This window comes from Natator depressus, chromosome 8 (genome assembly GCF_965152275.1).
Source record: "Natator depressus isolate rNatDep1 chromosome 8, rNatDep2.hap1, whole genome shotgun sequence".
NCBI classification, from domain to species: domain Eukaryota; kingdom Metazoa; phylum Chordata; order Testudines; family Cheloniidae; genus Natator; species Natator depressus.
Genome location: NC_134241.1, coordinates 13,807,918 through 13,823,179, shown reverse-complemented (window position 1 = coordinate 13,823,179; position 15,262 = coordinate 13,807,918). Strand labels below are relative to the sequence as shown.

General features: G+C 42.5%; 1 protein-coding gene across 6 annotated transcripts in view; it reads right to left on the bottom strand.

Annotated features, from left to right (window-relative positions):
• FSTL4 (follistatin like 4) overlaps window positions 1–15,262 on the bottom strand; it is a 671,384-nt gene that overhangs the window by 36,298 nt on the left and 619,824 nt on the right. For all 6 annotated transcript variants that reach the window (XM_074960459.1, XM_074960458.1, XM_074960457.1 and 3 more), the window contains one exon: window positions 7,866–7,986. In XM_074960459.1, coding sequence (XP_074816560.1) covers window positions 7,866–7,986 — 121 coding nt within the window. The remainder of the gene's footprint in view (window positions 1–7,865; window positions 7,987–15,262) is intronic.

Below are 15,262 nucleotides of genomic sequence, written 5' to 3'. Positions count from 1 at the left end.
AACCTTGCACTGCGGTCCCCAAGCCTCGGATTACAAAAACAAGAAGACAAAGGCCCAAATCCACCATGATCCTCAAAAGCCCTGTAGGGTGCCACCTAACCCTGGAGTTGACTACATTTCTGCTGTTAAAGTTCTTGAGGTGCTTAGGGTTTCTGCCTCTGGGTATATGCACTGCTGCCTTTGTTCTGATGGGTGAGGCCTAAGGCCCAGCAGGATCCTCCAAGTAGGTATACTAGATGTTGCCCTGCCTATCTCACCTGTGGGGCCTCACCCAATAGGCGTTCTCAGAGCATGCCTAACTTCAGACAAAATGTGCTGGTGGGGGGCAGGTGATAGAGTAGGACTCTCTTATAGCCTTTAACCCAATGGTTAAGGCACTCATCCAGGATGTGGAACTATGGGATATTCCGAGGTGGAACTATGGGATATTCAACTCCTGTTGAAGCTGTTCCATTAATAAATAAACATGCACTGAGCCAGAGAGATACTGAGACTGACCCATTAGTCCTGTGGCTAGGGCACTCACTGGGGAGGTAGGAAACCCAAACTGAAATCCTTTCTCCTCATCAGGCAGAGGGGGGAATTGAACTGGGGTGCCAGCATCCCAGGTGAGTGGCCTTACCTTTGGAATAAAGGTTCTAAGGGAGCCCCCCCCCCCCCCGCTGCCTCTTTCCCCCCCCCCCAACCAGCTAGTTTGTATGGAGTTAAGTATTGTCTCTGCTGTTCTTACAAGACACAGCTTAGGCACCAGACTCCAGGAGAGGGTCCACGGCTCTGGATCTCAAGAGAAAATAGGCACTTCCCTCCAGCTCAAACTTAGGTACCTAATTTCTCAGGCATGGGGATCGGGTTTAGGAGGACACATCCCTCTCCTCAGCATTTGCTATTGGCTGTGTTAGGTTGCTCCCTATCTGAAGTGCTGGCTTTGGTGGATCCCATTCTTAGACAACTCTCTTTCCCCACGCCTCATCCAGGGTTCATGGAGTCCACTGGGTGGCTAAGCATTTAAAAGCTTGATGCTGCAATGCTGAGCGTTACAGCCCCTAAGTCCCTTTGTGGATTTGTGTCAAGAACAATAACGTCTTTGAAGCATGGTTGGGTCAACAGCAACAAAAAAAGAGCCTAACAGCATGCTACAAAGCCATAGAACCATTAATATATCTTACAGCTGAAGCTTCCTGTAATGGAAGTATATGTGTGGTGTGTCATTAGAGGCAAAACAAAATTATCTGACCTAATGAAGTAGAAAACCAATCAAATAATTCAAAGAGAGGCCTGAGGAAACATGTTTTTCTTTCTTTTGCTCATATATATTTGGATAGAAAGGGAAACATTGTGTTACAATTCGCAGTAATGTGAAACTAAACCTATGTTTATTCTAAGAGTCAAATGAGATTCTGGAAAGGATCTTTGTCTTCAGACAGTGACATTCTCTCTGGAATGCAGCCATCTTCACTGTGACAAAAAGGGAACTAGTGTGAACAGTTTATTAATGTGGTTGGGTGAAATGAAACGTTTCCAGAGGTGGATTTGCAATAAATGAGATTATCCTGTAATACATTTAACTAACAGAGATCGGCCCCAAACTAAACCCTGCATTTGAACAACATTTAACTTTGGGAGATGTTTGGATCTGGATTAGGATCTGAACTTCATGATTCATGCCTATCTTTAACCTAATCAATGTGGCATCACATGGCAATGTTACATTCCTAAAAGAGACAAAGGAGATTCCTGAAGTTAATCAGAAGATTGGTGTTTCTGGTTGGATGGAGTATACACGGGGGCAAAGGCATTTCCTTGTATAAAATTAAGTGGAGAAAAAGAACAGAGGAAACATGTTTTGAAAACTGGAACTGCGCATGCTTATTGGGTATAGTTGTAACTATGCATTTAGAACTGTTGCATATATGTGCCAGGATGTGACAGGGGATGTGTTAAATCAACACATCATTAAATAGGAAAGCAATGACTGACTGAGTGCAAAGGAAAGAAATAATACAAAAACTGGCCTGGCATGTTAATCGTGGAATGATTTAGAGTAGCAGAGCAGAACATAAGTTTGTTCCTTTCTTTGTTGCTTGCTGATATTGCCAAATGAGATCTGAAAGAGGACATGAAGGCCTGCAAATATACTAAGTACCACATGTGCCCTTGAAGAAACAACTTCATCCCCCCCCCTGCTTCCATCCTGCTAACAGTATTACCGGCTGCTGATTTAGGCAGGTCCTGAAGAGATTGCCGCCTTTCTTTTCATTAGGATCCTTCAGAACCTTCTGCTTTTTCACAAAAGTGTGTTGCTTTATCAATAATCCTAATCCAGACAAACGAAGACCAACCACATAGCACTATTACATTACATTTGATTATTCAGACCCCATCAACCCAGAGCGTAAATTCGAGGATATTGTTTTTCCACTTAATTTAGCTTCAGCCAAAATACTGTTTAGGATAGTATCAATAATAGTCTTAGAAAATACCTTAAAAATGGTCATTAAACCTGGGAGGATGAGGAACATTGTTTCTTTGTCTACTTACAGTTAAATGCATCTTCACTGCTTTAATAAACCAGATGTGTTGTAAAGCATTCAGTTGCAATAGACTGAGGCCAAATACACTGCAATGTTTCGATGCCCCTTTCTATCATGGTTTTCTCGAAAAGAATACATTTCATATTTCTGAGGTATTAACGTCTGTAGGAGTTTGGGTTTTGTAACAGGAAAAATGTCAGTGGTTCAAATATTCCCTTCGGGCTGCATTGTGGTCATGAATAGAGTCAGTTGCAAATATACCAGCTAAATATTTTTCTCATCAGAATTTGCTGATTTGTCAAAAATCAAAAAGTTCCATGGGGACAGTTTAATTTCAATTAAGTTCTGATGGAACCCAGGCTGGGTTATGGCAGAAACCGGCCTGCCAGGCAGGTTTTCCTTCTAGCTTGTCTGCCTGAGTCTTTGGCAGCCTATGATTCCTTGGAAGCCCACACTTTCAGGCTCTGAGGGTCCCCGGGTCCCATGAGGGACTGACCCAGCATCAAGGTTCCATTGCCTTTCATGGAGAAATTCCAGGATTTGGGGTTATTTTCCCAAACTGGGACAAAACCAAATTTAAGAATATCAGAATTCTCTGTGGAATGGAATTATCTTTCTCTGCCCATCTCTAGTATGCTAGAGTTGCAGTAGAAGGGTGCAGGGAGCTACCATGAAGAGTTTAAATCAGTGGTGTTCAAACTTTTTTTCTGGTGACCCAGCTGAAGAAAATTGTTGATGCCCATGACCTGGGGATGAGGGATTTGGGGTGTGGGAGGGGCTCTGGGCTGGGGCTGGGGGTTTGGGTGCGGGAGGGGGGGTCAGAGCTCTGGACTGGGGCTGCAGCTCTGGGGTGAGGCTGGGGATAAGGAGTTTTGGGTGTAGGAGGGGGCTCCAGGTTTGGGGGGGCTCAGGGCTGGGGCAGGGGATTGGGGCCTTACCTCCAGTGGCTCCCAGTCAACGGTGCAGCAGGGGTGCAGAAGCAGGCTTCCCACCTGTCCTGGCACCACGGACTGCACTGTGCCCCGGAAGCAGCCAGCAGCAGGTCCGGCTCCTAGGCGGAGGTACGCAAGCGGCTCCGCACAGCTTTCGCCCGCAGGCACCGACCCCCAGCTCCCATTGGCTGGGAACCAAGCAATGGGAGTGAGGAGCTGGTGCTCGGGGCGGGGCAGCACGTGGAGCCCTGTGGCCCCCCTGCTTAGGAGCCGGACCCGCTGCTGGCTGCTTCCAGAGTGCAGCGCGGTGTCAGAACAGGTAGGGACTAGTAGTTTTTACTGGCTGGCCACCAGGGTCCCTGGGTGCTGAGCAAGGCGACCCAGTGCCTTGCATTCCATGACCCAGTACTGGGTCGCGAACCAAAGTTTGGAAACCACTGGTTTAAATAGGTACATATAAGACATCACTGACATATCTGACTGCTTCTAACATTCCCTCTCTGCCTATAGGCATGAGGGGTACAGCGGGTTTACCTGGTGGAGCTTCGTGGCTCCAAAGGTGTGCAATCATTTGGGTTGTGAGCGCAATCAAGATTCAAGCCTCCTACCTACGTGTTTCACTGCAAGCAGCAGCAGGTGCAGGGCAGTGGGAATCACATGCTACCCTCTTCTGAAGCATTGCTGTTGCTGAGTGCAGTACCCTGGCACTCCTAAGCCATTCTGCCTGCAAGTACCCATGTAGGCAGAATGACTCATGGGATCTCAACTCAGCAGCTACAGTTCTGCTCCTTTCCTCTTCTCTGCTTCCCTGGGGAATTTCCAGAATTTCTCCCTAACTGTTAAGTAAAAAGACAAGAAATTCCTGAGATGTACTGTGTCTTGGGACACCCACAATGTCTTCTTTTGGTGAAGCAGCATATTTCTGTCATCAGTTTTTGTTCCATTGCCCCAACATCAGATGCTGGAACAAGTAATCACTCAAGTATAAAAGCAGAGTTTTAATGATGTGGGAGAGTAGCCAAGCACATTAAGAACTACAACAAAGCAGTTTTGCAAAGCTCAAGAGCTCACATGGGAATACGGGACACTGCATAAGACAAAGATTTCTACAGACTAGAGTATTACTAGGTCAAACTTGTGGTTCTCTTTGACATGAGTGCACATGACTTTAATACTAGTATTTGGGGAGGGCACTTTACAACATTACAAGGCAAACGAAGACGAAATGTTGTACTGTTAAGCCCTCCTTTCGATAAGAAAAACTTCAGAGCTAATCTGCAAAACTCTCCCCCCCCAGCACATTCTTCCACAAATACCACACATCCCTCCCAACAAGTTACATCTGAGAGACAAGCTTGAGTATGCCTCTCATTAGAACCACTGACTGAAAAATCCCACTTCCTTTAATCTTCTTTGCATTTACGTTTTAGTTTCAAAGGCCTTTGGGCCTTGAATTCTAAGTAATGACAAAGTCTACATTGTTGCCTGCCAACTAAACTCCATTCAAAGCTCATAATACATCATATAATGTACAAAAGATTAAGTTGTTAGTCTGCTTTTTTTCCCAACTGCCAGTCATCTCACAAGTAACATTTTGAGAAAGGAAACCTATTCTCACTCATTCTAGTTATCTTTATTCTAAGACATTGCAAGTTACCATACCAAAAGATGAGAAATTATTGTCCATAAACATTAGGATAGATTCCAGTCAAACGACCTGCAAGCTTCTTCCATTTGGTCTGCCCCTGTGCGTTGTATGATCTTGCAACAGAATGAACTGTCATTTGCAGGGGAAGGGGAGGAAGAAAAAAAAAGCACCTGAATCCAGTTAAACAATCTTTCAGAGACGGCTGGGCCTACATAAACCAGACCAGCTCATTCTGAGAAGATGAAAGAAAGATGAGGCAACCTTCTGGAAGAATGAAGCAGTTACCCAGGGAAAAAACAGCTCCAGAAAAAGGCAGCTGAAGATACAAACAATGCTGGGAAAAATATAGACAAAGTGGTTGAGGTAATATCTTTTACTGGACCAACTTCTGTTGGTGAGAGGAACATGCTTTTAAGCTACACAGAGCTCTTCTTCAGGTTTGAAAAAGGAACTTAGGGTGTCACAGCTAAATACAAGGTGGAACAGATAATTTAGTATAAGAAGTTAGCACATATTCTAAGGGACCATTCAAGGTGAAGTGGCCTTTAACATCCTTGGAGTCATAGGACAAAAAGGAGGGTTACTGGATTACAGATTGTTGTAATAAGCCATAAATCCAGTGTCTTTATTAAGACCATGATTTTTAGCGTCTAGCAAACTTATGAATTTGAGCTCTCAGCTCATCTTCTGAAAGTGTTGTGCAGGTTTCCTTGGAGCATGGGGACTAATAGAGCAGATATAGAGTGACTGCTTTGTGAAAAGTGTTCACCCACAGGTGACAGGCTATTTTTGTCTTATTATTTTCCTGTGTGAGTTCATTCGAGAGCATATTGGTTGTCTGGTTTCACCCACATGGTTATTATTGGGGCATTTAGTGCATTGGATGAGGTATATCACATGTTAGGCATGTGTAGGACCCACAGATCTTGAAAGGTGTGTTGTGGGGGGTGGTGATCATTGTAGTAGTGGAGATATGTTGAAGAAAAAGATACTGAGCTTGGGGACAGCTGGATGCAGGCTGGGGCTTACCTCCCCAGGAATCTGTAGACTTGCCATAGAGAAAAGAGAACTACTCTCCTCCCCAATCCCACTTTTCTTTGTTGGTCAGGGTATCTTGGCCCACCAGATGATAGCTTGGAGACAGACCTCCCTGAACTTATCCACAAAGCCCCTACCCTGATCATACTTAAGTCTCCCGAGAGCCCAACTATGGCTTTAGTTGACTTGCATAAAAATTCCTATTTATTATTTCACTTTGCTTTAACCTCCATCTACTGATCTGTCTGTATTTTTCTGTCCTTCGCTGCTCTCAGGCTATGTCTCTTTTTGAATGTCTGGAAAGTGCACAGCTCATTAAGGATGCTCCTGTAAAAATAATTTGTTGTGACAAAATATTTCCACAAAACTAAAGCCCTTAAAATATCAGACACACAAGTATTCATTCAGGTGGAGTGGAGTAAACACAGCTATATTTTGCAAAAAATTTGATTCTCTGGCCAAATTAATATATTGGCTGAAGCTAGAGTGTATCAGTCTGTGCACTAACAATGATCATTTTCAACAGTGCCAAGAGAATATGAAACGCTATCAAATCCAGACAGTAGTAGTAACATCCACTTTGCACATGGGGGAAGTAACATCCACGTTTGTAAATGATGGCACAGGGGAAAGGCTCTGGAAAATCAGGCCCAGAGTGTTTAAACAAATTGTTACATTGCATGAGTTGGGGAGCTAAGGGCCTTCTAAAGGATATCCATGTGTGGGGCCAAAGTCTGAATCTGATGCTCAAGTTGAATATACCTTACTCACTGTGTATGAATGAAGTCAGTGAGCCAGATCCACCAGTTCCTCAGTAGCACCTATCAGCCAGACAGTTGCCTTAAAAGGACGGCCGAGGATTAGCCAGTGGTGAAGAGCTGACTCTTTCACTCCTCCTTCCTCCAGGTATGGGACAGTTAAGGGCAAGGAGGAATTGGGGCAGAATGCTCTTATGCTGTTTTAAACTATGCTGGGGGCCAATCCAGCCACTAGCCTTGGGAAAGCAAAAAGGTGATTCACAAGTGAATATAAGCTCTTCTCTGCTGGAGATCTACTCCACAGCACTCTTTAAGAAGTAAGGTGCTATTACATCAGAGTAAGAATGTCAGAATCTGTCCCTACGTGATCACTCAGAAAGATGTTTATAGTTGTTGAACAGTTCCTCTTCACTGTGGAATCCAAAGAGCCAGATTCTTAGCTGGTGTAAACTGGCCTCAATGGAACTATGCTGATTTACACCAGCTGATAGTCTGACCTATACCAAATAACTGGCTTTAAGAGTATTGTGCTATCATGGTATATTTATTTAAGCATTCCAAACTATTTAATACAACAGGAATCAGTTTCTGAAATATGAAATTAGTGATCTGAAGTAATAGTCCTACCGATAAAAATAGCCATTTGTCCACACTATGATGTGAAGCACTACAGCTTAATACAAGAAAATACCGTAGTATATTACCAAACATTTTGTTTGTTTTATAATGGCTGATAGGCTTTAGTAGGCAAAACTAACTCTATAAGGCTAGATATATCTAACGAATACTAACATAGCACAGTATGATGATGTGAATGTGCAAACCAAGAGCTTTGTTTTTTCCTTTTACAGAGAAAATTCGACATGCTCCATTTCATAACTTTGTGAGAACAAGATTAACATTCAGCGTTGCTTACAGGAACGTTTTCAGTGGATTGTCATATATGCCATTTACTAACCATTCACCTGAAGGATGTGGGTCTGATACAGCTCTTCATAGCCGTAGGCGTGACAGGTGTAATTGCCCATGTGAATAGTTGTTACCTTGGTGATGTAGAGGGAATCATCTTCTCCAAAATCCTATAGGTAACCAAAGACAAGAAAGAGGCCTTATTTAGCAAATTTATTTTAAACGTCACACAAGACTAGGCTATCTTTTTCAGCTTGTTTTGATAGGATCTCAACTTGGCAACACAACTTGAATTTTTAGTAGTAAATTTTGGAATGCATAAATCAGTATGTGGGAGGAAATGAGTGACAATTTATGAGTAAGGTGATGCAACTAAAGTAATTCAATTGAGTGTGAACTTTTTTGCTTGGTGTTAACAAGATGCTCGATGCTTGTAAAAAGATGACAGTCTCCAGCCATCTATCAGTAATTTATAGTGGAATTTAATATCTGTCTACTAAGGTTATAAAGCAAGCTCTAACTTCTGGGTGAGTTAAAGACCGTTTGGATCTATGCTGATCGCTAACACAGTGCATCTTGACCTAGAGTCTCGATGAGAAAGAATTGAAACGATCAGTTATCTATAAAACACCTTATATCAAAAAGGATTTTAAAAACAGCCTAGTTAGGAGGTAAGGAGAAAGAGCATTTCTTTCAAAAATGTTTTGATATTTTTAATTGGTTATGTGCCTTTCCCTAGCTCTCATCTGCAGCAGCTTTACTTATATTTTCTCCATGTGTAAGTTAAAATGAAAGTTATTCCAGAGAATTCTCATGTCTGTGTTGCTAGGTTTGAGTATCTGGATATTTTGCCCTTGTGCTCTGCTTATCAAGTTATTGCAAGTGATCCCAAACAGGACTATATTGGGGAATAACATACACAGCAGCTTCTTTTCTCTCTTCATTAGTATTCAGACTTCTGCTGCTCTAAAATGTTTACACTTTTATGCAAAACCCAGAAGGAAACATGTAAAAAACCATAGTTAATTAGCTCAAAGAATGATTTTTCCTTAATTAGCTCAATGCATGAAGCATGCTAAATGAAATCCTTTGCAGAATTTCGCTGGAGAAGTACAGTAAAATTTCATGCTATGTAATAAGAGGAATACAAAATAAATACAACAGGATGGATAATAAACAGGGATGCAAAATTACTCCACTGGTTAAAACCCAAGAATGTTTGACCAAACTCCAAGTGTGGCTGGAGGAAGGAAAGCTGCATATGCAATGTGCAACAGGAAAATCCCTACAGGAAGTTTTATCCGTTATGCCAGCCTTTTTAAATACTCCCATTTAGAATAAAATACAATCCATCTGGTTTGTTTGATATGATCTTGAAAACATACAAAATTTAGTTAAGGGGCCAAATTCTGAGTTACATGCGTCAAACCCTCATATAAGTGAGAACAGTGGAAATCTATGTAGGCCAAAATGTGTGTCTTTGTTCAGGACTAGTGGAGAAAGTTTCCATAGGGATGGGACAGATGCATCCAATGCTGCCCCCCAATCCACAGGCCTGGAGGTGCTGAGGGAAGCTAAGGTCTTGCAGTCAGCAGACTTTACCCCGAGCAAGCCCTTTATCCAGATCCTTCCAGCCACAGTTACTGGGCAGGAGGGCTCTATCATCTCCCATTGCAGGACTGCCAACCCCAAGTGTTTCAAAAATTGAGTCAGGATCTCCTACCCTCCTCCAGTCATGAGACTGGTTTTCAAATAATGAGATTTATTTTGTCTTCTGGTTTATTTGTCTTTTTTAATTTGTTTTGTGGTTTCTGAGCCACTAAGGTTCCCTTCTTCATAAAGATTTTTCTCTGCAACCATGAGGGTTAGAAACTGACTTTATTACAAGATGGAAGCTGAGATTCTCATTCAATCTCTTGATTCCAGAAGCTGGGGCTTAAAGAAAAATATTGCTAACTGACTCTTTTAAATCTCTGTCCCTGAACCACACCAGGCATCAAAGAGGGTACACTATCAATCCAGGTCAGACCATGAGTGGGTAGAAAAGGTGGCCCTGGAGCTCTGTTAGGTTTTATACACGTTACAAGATGGAATAAGGAAGTGCATGAAGCATGAGTGGAGCTTGCCAGTGGGACTAACATGCCCCTTCGTCCCAGATCATGCTCTTTGATGCCTACAATGTCACAGGTGGCAGAAATAACTGCGGACGTGGCTACTGTTGTTTCTGCTAGCATGACCTTAGCACATAAACTATGGTTTTGCCAATGCTTCTTCACAAAGTTGTGTGTCCCCTTCAATTTTTGGTCTGCCTTCAAACATCTACTCAGAATTTGGCCCTAAGGGTGAAATCCAAGCCGCAGTGAAGTCAATGAGAGTTTTGCCATTGACTGCAATGGTGCCAGAATTTCACCCTAAGAGTTTACAATGTATAGCCTGATCTATTGGAAATAGCTAATGGAAAGTTAGGGCCTGAACTTGCAAATGCTACTAAGCATAGTGCATTGATCATTCCCACTGAGCTCAATCACTCTTCTATCATAAATCTGTATTCAGGGAAAAACGTCTGTCTAACAATATAACATGCAAGATGCAACTCAGAAAATTGTACTGCATGACTCCTGGAAACTAGGCCAAAACTTGCATTTGTATTGAAGCAAAGGTCTGTCTTAGGGCACAGCTACACTAGAGTTTACAGCAGCACAGCTGCACCGATGCACTTGAGCCGCTGTAAGATCTCTGATGTAACCGCTCTAAGCCAATGGGAAAGAGCTCTCCTGGCCTGCTTAACTACTCCAGCCTCCATGAGCAGCAGCAGCTATGTCAGTGGGAGAAGCTCTCCCACCAACATAGTGCTGTCTACACCGGCACTTATGTTGGTGTAACTTATGTCACTCAGGGGGCTGATTTAGTCATAAGTTATACTGATTGTAGGGTACATTGTAGGGTAGACATAGCCTTTGGTAATCAACGTGCTGAGACTTTCTAAGGTAAAGGGCAAACTCAGGCCACAGATCTAAAGGACAGAAGTAAATCTGTATAAAATAGATTCAAATTCCTCCTCTGAATGTGGCAGAAAGAAGATTTGAATCCACATCTGTTACCTCTCCCAAGTGAGTGCCCAAACCACCAGGTTTATGAGTCATTCTCTCTCTTGTTGGCTCAATGAATATTCACGTATTTATAAAAGGTAGAGCAGCTTCAACAGGCGACACTGACAGCTAGCTACCTCAAAATAGACTATAGCCAGGTGGTTTGGGCCCTCACCAGAGAAGGGGGAGATCTGAGTTCAAGTCCTTGCTCCAGAGTGGGAATTCAAACCCACTTGAATCCCTTGAATCACAGGCAGGTATCTTAACCACTGGGGTAAAGGTTATAAGGGGACACAGAAATACATACACCAAATATTTTCTGGTTTTTCAGATTGCTGGCCAAACCGAAAAAATCAACCATTCACTCAGCTCCAGGTGGCAACCATTGTTAATAATAAAAAAAAAAATTTGCACCAGATAAGCAAACTGTATATTATACAGGATATTTAACATTTTTGAAAGCTAATCCTAGATGCAGCTCAGATTGAGTTTCGATCAATAAAAGTAAAATGGCTACTTTTATGGAATGATTTATATGAAGTTATAGAAAAACAAAACAATAAAATCTTTCTTTCAAGTGATGCTTCCTTATAGACATTACTGAATAATGTTTGAAACGCTTGGTTGGTGCTCTGTAATTGTCTTTTTATGGATGATATATTTTCTCTGATGCATACAAATGTATTAGTACAAGCAAAGATCCTTCCAAAAACAAACAGATGCAAGATTATACTATTATTCCTCTCCTCTAATATATTGTTCCTCTAAGAAAAGCTTTTTTCTTAAAAGCATGGTTTTGACTTTTAAAAGCTATTTTCTGATTCTTAAAAAATAAGTTTATCAAATATGATTGAGATAATACCATATTTTAATGTCAAACATAGAGGGGTAATATTTCCAGTGTGTAGGCAGTCATGCATATATACTAAATCCCCATGACTGAAGATAAGAGCATTATTCAGGATGACCGATATCAAAACCTGGGATTATTACATTCTATCCCAATGCTGTATATTGTCTACAGAAAGAACATCGTATTTTTGTAACATTAATGACTGTTTTTTCCTTTTTGCATCTTATCGTTTTCTCTGTTTTTTTCCCTATGGACCTTATCAGTTAGTACATCAGAATTTTATGTTTACGTATGCACATTGTAACAAACTGGGAAAATATCTGTTCCATTTATGAATATGATGCATAAATTTGCTATGGAGTTAGACCAAAAGGGGTTGTTAAAAGAACAAAGGAAGAAAGATAAAATAATGGCCTAGATAAGGAGCATGCCCACAAACACTCTAGCCCAATAGCAGACTTACAGCCATGAAGAGGTGACTACAGCATTTTGCCAAGGCTGAGAAGAGAGAGATCAAGGGAACTAAGCCATTACAGGACCCAAGGCCTAGAAAAGGGAAGGCGTATGGGTGAGCTAAGGAAGGCTGCCCACGAACTGCCAGTGAGAGCTAGGGTGACTGTCCCGCCCAATTCGGGGCAGATGTTCCTGAAATGCAGAGTTGAAGTCCCATTCCCAAGCCGAATTACTGTAGATTTCCTGTGGCTCCACTCCATACCTGCCTGAGGCTCTTCCTGTTGTGGGGGGGCCTGAGGTGGGTCTTATTCTTTCCCCCCTCCCCCGCGAGAAGGCCTCCCCCCGCTCCTCCTCTCTCTCTGGGGCTCCATGCCCGACCAGGCCAAAAGCCGAAGCTGGGCAGTACTAAGAGACACTAAGGGAACCCGGGCTGTTGTGGGGAGCCCTGGGGGAGGTGGAGACACAGGCCAGGGGCTGCTCTTGGGCCCCCCAGCCCCCTGCCTAGGTCAGGTGGAGGGTCCAGGACTCCCCACAGAGGGACATGGTCGCTGGGTGGCTCTTAGCACGGCCTGGCTCTGGATTTCAACCTGGCCAGGGAGTGGGACCTTAGGGGGAAGAGGAGGAGCAGGGACAAAGCCTTGGGGGGAGGTGGGGGTTGGGGGCTCCAGGGGAAAGAGGAGGCGCAAGGGGGCAGGGGGTCTTGCATGTGTCCTGCTTTTGCCTTTTGAAAAGGTGGTCATTCTATTTGCGAGCACACAGCAGAAGTCACTCTTGTAGCTCGCAAGGCAACACACAGACAGAGGACATGCTGCAAGCAGGAAAGTCTGCTCCTCCCAGCCAGACATGGAGTTTGGCTGACCTGAGGGGAACTTATAGAAGCTGTTAGGAAAGATTAAAGTGTAACTAAGATTCATGTATATAGATCTCTTACTGTTTTTGCTCTGTGTGCTTGGACCTTTTGGGGGAATGAATAAATAATGCTTTGCTTTGAAGAGACATTTTGTGAGTCACTTTAATCAGCTCACAGGTCCCCGAAGTGAAAGGGCTTACAGGTGCCTAACACAGCTGGGCCTGTTGCGTTATCATGGTTGAGAAACAGGGGGACTACTTCCCAGAGAGCCAGTCTAAGAGTGTCTGGACTGCATGGTTCCAGCAGTGAGGTACAGGAAACCAAGCACCTAATGGGGTCTAAGGTGCCATTTGCCCTAGAACGGTGATATGCATGCACACACCCACCCACCCTATCTCAGAAGAACATTATGTAGGTTGAAAAGTCAAGCATTGAAAGTTAGGTAATGCCAGAATTAAAGTTGCCTTTGTATGTGGTACAATCTAATAATCTCATTATAAAACAACTGTTAAATGTTTTAGTAAAAATCCTTGTTTTTCAGCAGGTTCATGACTGGTAAGTTCAAGCCGTGACAGAGGGCAAACTGTCTTATTCTACAGCCTGTATCACTTTTTCCCTCTTTGAAATAAAAAATGCTGTACTTCCTTGTGAGTATCATTTACATTTTGCAGGGACCCTTCAAAAAAAAGATTGATAATTCACTCTCTGGATACATTCAAACTTTGCAAAATTAAAAGCCAGTGTTTTAAATTGATCAGTGCCTGCTATTATATTTAGCAATCTTAAAGTCATGACCATACACAGTCAATTTTAAAACAAAACTACTCTAGACAAATGACACATGCCTTTTCTGTGTTCCATTTCCCTTCCATCTGTACTGATTACCAAGATTTTCCATGTTTATTTATCCTACTTCTCCTTCCCAATACATTCGTTGACATCACGATCTGCTAAGGTTCTGAGACACCACATTTAAAGAAGTGTAAACTTTTGTTTGTAAATCCAGTTCACATTTTGCCTCAGGTGAAACAATTTCATTCACAACCCAATATGTGATTGTAATGTCACAAGTCCTGTACTGCTACATAAGTGAATGAAGCTGAGAGAAAGGGAATGAGTAGCAAAATTTGACTCATTGGGTTCAATCCCCAGTGTGACCCAGCTTTCTGCTTGTGCACCTAAGAGCAGGTGGAAGGTTCAAAGGAGGCATTGATTTTTTCTGGCTTCCAGTCCTGGAAGGCAGTTTGGCCCACAGTGCATATTAGAATAGGCTCACGGCTGCTTAAAGTGTGTGTATCTCTGACACTGAGGTGGGAGAACTGGGTGACGTAGAACCAGCTACACTGACTCTGTGTTACCTAAGAAAGCTTGTACAGTATACAAGGGGGAATGCCCAGCTGCCCTTCTAGGGCAGGTTTGAAGTCCCTTTGCCCTGCCAGAGTGATGCAAAGGGCAATTAGCACATATTAAGATTGTGTGTATTTTATAGAATGATTTGTAATTGTTTAAGTAAAAATAATTTGGCTTTACAAAAATAAAAAGGAAGAAATAATGGAAAAACTACAGCCCGGTGCCATGAGTGAAAGCATTCTTTCTGTGCAGGGCTAGTACCAGCTAATTTTTAATTTTCAAAGATAAACTTGTGCAATCCCAAGTATCTACTTTGTTGAACAAATACTCTGAGCGTGTACAAACTGGTCTCTTTCTGTAAGCAAATAGCCAGGTAGAAGCTAACAGCTAATCTGCCTGCACATCCATAGTATCATCATGTGCAAATAAGATGTTTGACCATATTTGAAAACCTGAGTACATTGTGTGAACAGACCAAAAATGTACATCATGTACTATTATAATTATTTACTGAACAGTATTAGTGCTCCTGGTACTGAACAAAGCAAACACAAACTCCTGGTTCTTTCACCCAGGTCTCTCATTTTGAGACATATAATTAATTTAATCACAGCTGCCTCAGTTCCACATACCTTTGATGTCCCCTTGCTTTTATTACTGAAAATTATTTACATCAGAAATAAAGAATCCTATAGCTGTGGTTACTGAGTTATTTACACTAAAGGAATGAATCCCACAGCACTTTTCAAATTATCCTGCATGAATAATCATAGTAATGTACAGCTGGAAGGGAGCTTGAGAAGTCATGAAGTCCGACCTTTGCACTCAGAGCCAAGTAAATCTAGAGTAGA